General features: G+C 36.4%; 1 protein-coding gene across 1 annotated transcript; it reads right to left on the reverse strand.

Moving 5' to 3' along the window:
• Positions 1-4,958: 4,958 nt before the first annotated feature.
• HELRODRAFT_162965 (hypothetical protein) lies at positions 4,959-6,472 on the reverse strand (the record flags this gene model as incomplete). The annotated part of the gene is made up of 4 exons (XM_009025009.1): positions 4,959-5,370; positions 5,632-5,891; positions 6,037-6,131; positions 6,439-6,472. The coding sequence occupies 4 exons, from the start codon at positions 6,470-6,472 to the stop codon at positions 4,959-4,961; spliced, it is 801 nt and encodes a 266-aa protein (XP_009023257.1).
• Positions 6,473-6,822: the final 350 nt, after the last annotated feature.

Consider the following 6,822-nt stretch of genomic DNA (forward strand, 5'->3'; position numbering starts at 1 on the left):
TGCTCTTGCATTCGATTAAAGCTTATAACGGTAAAAAAAGATAGGACATTCCTATCTACTTAAATTTTTTTAGAATAAAACAAATAAAAACATTGAAAATATTTGGTGACAGAAATTATAAATGTGAAGCAACACATAAAGCTATTCAAATCTTTTTTTGCTCATTCAGTTTTTTTTTACTTTTTGGCTCATGCAGTCATCCAGTTATTCAGTCAACCAGCCAGCCAACCAACGACCATCCAAAGAACAACCAGCCAGCCGGCCACCTTACCAACCAACCAACCAGCCAGCCAACCAACCAACCAACAAACCAACCAACCAACCAACCAAGCGGCAGCGATTTATAAAAAAGAGATAAAAAATTACAGATCTATTGCATTGACTTGCATAGCTTGTGAAGCGGTGGTGTCAATGAAAATGTTGCTGTTGTACTCTATCAAAATTGAGGATTTCGATTAAAGCATATTTTACTGTGTTTTTTAATATTCTGTGTCGCAATTTTTTCATGCTTTTCTGGTTTTCTTTATCTAACGTAAATAGATAAGTGTGAATTAACGATTCAAAATGTGATGAATATAGATAAAAATTTTCACTAGTTATTCCAGTTTTGTTTATGATAACTTTGAAATGGAAATAATTTATTAACGATAATGGTGATTATGTATAATTATTAAATTTGTTATTTAATAATTATTTTTGCTTAAATATTGCGTACGATGTCTTCACGATGTAAATATTTGTTGTCACCCGGGTTGTGATATCGAGAGCTTCTGAGATAACGAAACACATCGAGTTTATTGGCTTAATATCTTTTATTTAACTTCAAGTAGCAACCCATTCATTCGTTTTTCCGATTTTACATCTTACACTTAATATTTTTCATAAACTTTTCATTTCATATGCTTCAATTTTTTTTCATCTTTTTTTTCAAAGTCCAACTTTCCAAGTCACAAATTGTTACCGGCAATACCATACAGCATGCGAATTTTAGTATTCAATGTTGTAGGATGGCTCTTGGTTTCTCCAGTTAACTATGTCCTGGGCCCTTCTTAGCAACTCTTCCATTTTTAAATCCTTCCAATACTTTATGTTATTGATCTTCTTTGTCCCAACCTTGAACTTTTGCTTTTGGTCAAGTCTTACTCTGTAGCTTTGTAAATCAAATTTTAAACTTGAACTTCATTTTCTGTAGTTAATCTGTCTGGTGACTTTCTCAGCAACTTTTTTATTTTAAAATCCATCCATCCTTCATGTCATCGATCCTTCTCCTTCGTTCCCTTCCTCTTCGCTTTGAGTTTGCTGAAAGTCACGGGTCTTGTCTACTGAACACATATTTTAGAAATTGGTTGGAACATCTCATAACATACAAAAGTGGACCATCAGCCACACAAATTGATTTCTTCTCTGTCATCAAACAGCACATAAGGCTAGGAAAAAAATGTTTACTTGAGAACAGATCAGTGCGGAGAGTGGCTCACTAAAAGCAAAGGTGAACAAATGAAATCTCTGTATCGTATAGCAAAACAAGCAAAGCGTACGAAACAAGACATAGCTGGTGCCTCATTTATAAAAACGACAAAAATGAGATGGTTCTTAAACAAGATGAAATCAAACTACAGTGGAGAGAATACTTCAACCGTCTGTTAAATAAAACAAATCCTATCAATGTCAACTTTGACGCTCCACCCATCGAAGGTCCGATTCCAGACATCACTGTAGAAGAGCTTACAGAAGCTCTGGAAGCTATGAAGGACGGAAAGGCATCCGGGTCCTCTGGACTGATAATGTCATTTCAACAAAATGACATTATCAAAGCATCTGGCACTGAAGGTATCCAAACGTTACTACAACTTTGCCGTGAAGTGTGGAGAAATTGCTCAATGCCAAGTGAATGGAACTATAGCATGACAGTTCCGCTATACAAAGGCAAGAGTGATCCATTGAACTGTTCATATCAGGGTACACGTCTGTTAGAACACTCCCTGAAAATTGTCGAGAAAATCATTGAGAGAAGATTAACGTCGTGCATCACAATCGGAAATTATCAATTTGGTTTCCTAGCGGGGAAATCAACAATTGATGCAATTCACATCCTTCGGCAACTGCAAGAGAAGTACCTCGCAAAGCATCAACAACTATCACACATTTTTGTAGACCTTGAAAAAGCATTTGATCGAGTTTCCCGTGAAGCAATCAGGTGGAGTCTACGTCGACAACTCATTCCAGAATATCTTGTTCGACTTGTGATGGAAATGTATACGAATACTAAGACTCTCGCAGGCACAACGGTTGGAAACACAGATGCATTTGACATAGGCGTTGGAGTTCACCAAAGCTCGATTCTCAGTCCACTGTTATTTATAACTGTGATGGAAGAAATCACAAAGCCAATACGCACTGGTGACATTTGGAATCTAATATATGCTGATGATATCGTTTTAACAGCCACGTCTGAGCAGAATGCAGCACAGATGTTTGAACATTGGAACACCAGACTCGCTGATCATGGATTCAAAGTCAACATCAGCAAAACCAAGCAATGAACACTGGTGAACCCATCCAATCCACAGCTACTGGACGATGGCTCTGTTCAGTTTGTAAAGCTGGTGTAAGTAACAATATAATCAAGTGTCAGCAGTGTAACCAGTGGTGTCACAAACGTTGTTCAAAAATAATTGGTACTTTATCTAAAGTGTCCAATTTTGTTTGTCCTGCTTGCATCAATCCACAACAACAAATTCAAAATGGCGATATTTTTGAAGCCATTAATGTAGAGAAAGTCACATCGTTTCAATATCTAGGAGATGTTCTGGATTGTACTGGAACAGCTGAAGCTGCCGTTCGAGCACGCATTCGAGCAGCTTGGAATAAATGGCATCTCCTTGCCTCTACATTGATGCGGCGTGACATCCCACTACCATTACGATCAAGACTTTATAAATCTGTGATACGTCCGGTGTTGTTATATGGTGCAGAAACATGGCCAATGACAACCAAACTGGAACAACAACTTCAACGAACCGACATGAAAATGCTCCGATGGATGCAACGAATTAGTCTGAAGGACCACATCAAATCTACCGAAATCCTGCGTCGTTGCTAGTTTAGATGATATAAAGAACGAATGCCGGCAACACCGTCTGCGGTGGTTTGGTCATGTCAAACGTAGTGGAAACAGTGCCATAACTTTTTTTGCAGTTGTTGAAGTACCTGGCACACGTCCCAAAGGCCGTCCAAAGAAGTTCTGGTCGCAAACAATCGAGCGCAACATGAAAGCTCTAAATTTAAATGAAATGGATACAACTGATCGTCTAATTTGGCGCAAAAAATTGATGGCAGAGAAAACGACGTTTTACCTCGGGGGAACTGGGTCTCTGGACGCTAAACGAAGACTGATTGATTGATTGTCTCACAAACATTAAGTGGGGTCAACCCCAGTCATTTGGAGACGCTTTTTTTAGACTTTTATGAAAAAAAATTAAATTTAAAAGGAAAAGATCATATTCAATAGTTCTTGTGTAAAAAAAGCTGAAAAAAATAAAAAGATAAACCTTAAACATTATCTACATCTATTCTAAACTAAAACTTAAAATGGGATGGACCCAAAAAAATCAAGATTCATGGCATTCGGGCCCGAATTATCATCCACTCATAGTTATGCATATTTCAAACTAAGTTTCATCCTACTAAGCGACTGCATCACTATTTAACAGTGATGAAAAATATTTAAAAACTATTTTTGTGTTTTAAATAACAATAAGCAAAAAAATATTACATTATAAGAAACTGACATGAATTCATAATTGCGTTTTGCGTTTTCATAATTTTCACAATAGGTCTTATTATGTAGATTGTACTTAACAACAAATTTGAACTGAACTAACGAAATACCTACATGGTAACCTTCTGTTTCAAACTAACTTTGGAGAAATTTAAGTTGAAGAACAGTTTGAAACGCAGTAAAATTTAACAACGCAGAAATTAGAAGCAATTGCCGCTGATGTTAACTATATAAGATGCATTCTAAAAGGTATAGAACCGAAAACAATCAACAAATATTAAAAAAAAATTTTACTTTATTATTTCGGTTTTACAGAATCTCTAGCATTTGATTTGACAAATCCAAATCTCAATATTTAAAACCTTCGCATACTTAATTAAAATCATTTTTTGAATAAAACTAGACAAACAACAACAACAACACACGTTTAGACGGCATTTTCCCCGAGATCGGGGATTGCCGTTTGGCTACCTATGATGAAACCGAAATACCCCTCGACGTCATCCACATCTGTCACTCGCCTCAGTATCACGCAATAAAACTAGACAGCTAAAAACTAAAAATGCTACAAATTTAAAATTTTATATTATGATATAAAGATTTGTATTTATATTGTTATAACGCTTTATTAGCAATCACCGATGTTATAACTTCAAAGATCTCTATATTTCCAAAACCAGTGCTGTAGCATCCAACGATCGTCAAGTGTTTGTTATTCTGCAGGTTCAAAATTTCCGATAGATAACTGCTTCAAACATAAACTTTGTTGAACGTTTATTTGAATACCAATAATTATAGAAACAATAAACTGACCCAAGTAACTACATAAATCACATTTACGACTTCGCTTTTTCTGCTCGAAACCTTACTGTAAACCTGACTACACATGGTGTATATATAGGCCGATTTTACAATCAATTACAAATATGGCAATGATACAAATAATTACGATAACAAATAATATAGCGCAATTCAATCATTTCTGTGGTTATAACATTACCCCCACCTTAGCCTGTTAGTCCTTAACATAGGTGTTACTTTATTTCGGTAGATATGGATAATCTATTCGAATGGACAACTTTTATCTTTTCATCTTTTTTTTTGTCCATTTTCTTCCATGATCATAAGTCTTGAAAATCACGTCATTTATCTTGTTAGTAATTTTGTACCAACCTTTTCAATTCCTTAAGGGTTTTGCCGGGAATCTATTGTACCGATCTTTCCAATTCCTTGGGAGTTTCGCCGGGCATTGCCATTTTCTGCTGCGTCGTAGGTTGTACAACCAGACCAAGTCTTTGCTTTTGATACCTGCGTTTTTTCTTTTCCGGTCATACCGCATTTCAGTTGTTTCCATTCCTCTAGCCATAGGTAGACGTCGTGGTCCTCTCTTGATTTTGTTGGCACATAAAGCAAGTGCTATCTTTCTATTAAGTTTACGAATTGTATAATGACCAGACGGGTATTTTTGATGTATTTTGTAAGATTCGTTGGTGACATCTTTCCTGTCGACCAATGAAGCAGCAAAGCACATCTCACTCTCATCAGCAATGAAGACCTCTTTGAAATCATCATCCAGGTAGACGTGCGGGCTGGAAGGGTTATCTCAAAACTTGAATCGTCCTCTGTCACCAATTCTTGTCCTGAATGAATATTTGCATTGACATTAGAATCAATCATCTTCACTGACATTGTTAATCTCTAGATACGAGATTAACGCTCCTAGATTAACGTCTCATCTAAATCATCATCAAAAGTTGAACCGTTGATGAGAGCTCTTAATGTTAATGCTGTCGTTGTTATCGATTAAAACAAGCGAGCTGTTAGCAGAAAAATTTGAGTAGTAGTCCCACTGCATATCAAAAGTTTCTTTGTCGTTGCCAACTTTTCCAATATCCTTAACTTTCATTTTCGTTTTTTCACCATTTTCATCATTACGATAACTGCCTTCCTCAACGGTAACACGTGCTTCGTAGCTGTCAGGAACATCGTAGTTGTCACGTGCGTCGCAGATACCACATGCATTGCAGTTAACACGTGCGTCACAGTCAAAATCATCCGTAGATGAATAAGCCGGTAGGATAATTTCAGGCTCTTGCCATAGCTGGTATACCTGTTTTGATTGTCTCTTTATTAGGTGATATTCTTTCAATGGTTGATGGTATTATTCCACTACCCGCTCGTAATTCGTACGCTTCTCAATTCTATTGAAGCGGCTATCCGTTGATCTAGTTTTCAATTCATTTTGGCAGGCAAACAGGCTTCAAAGGATCCGGAAAGTCAAACTCATCTGGATCGATATTTTCTTTAATTAAAGCGTCTCTTAGGCGGTTGATCAAAACTGCTTTCGCACCTTTCGTTGTCGTAGATCGATAAATTGAGTTCATCTAGTGCTGGCATTTTTTATCGCAGAAAATTTCGATCTTTTCAAAAATCCCACTTCTGATACCAATGCTGACCTCGTAACTACCAACACCGATGTTATAACTTCAAAGATCTCTATATTTCCAAAACTGTGTTGTAGCTTTCAACAATCGTCAAGTGTTCGATGTTCCGTAGGTTCAAGATTTCCGATAAATGAACACAACTGCTTCAAACGCAAACTTTGTTGAACGTTTATTTGAATGACAACAATAATAGAAACACTAAACTTATCCAACTGTGCAAATCACATTTACGACTTGGCTTTCTCATCTGGAAACCTCAATGCCAACATGACTACGCAGGGTGTATATATAGGCCGATTTTACAATCAAAAGATTGCAAGTATAGCAAAGATACCAAAATTACGACAACCTAGCGCAATTTGATCCTTTCCACGGTTATAAAAATATATATAGAAAATAGGGATGCACCGAAGTTCGGCCCCGGTCAAAATCCGGCCTTTTTTTCAAATCCGGATTTAGGGTCGGATTTAAGCGTCTATCAACATTTAAAAATTTTATAAATTGAAAAAAAAAATTTTATTGAATTCGATTAATTTTATGTCAATAAGTTAAAGGCTAAGCATACATGACACATAATAACAACATCACTAATTGTGA

The sequence above is a fragment of the Helobdella robusta genome (assembly GCF_000326865.2).
Source record: "Helobdella robusta unplaced genomic scaffold HELROscaffold_4, whole genome shotgun sequence".
Taxonomy (NCBI): Eukaryota; Metazoa; Annelida; class Clitellata; order Rhynchobdellida; family Glossiphoniidae; genus Helobdella; species Helobdella robusta.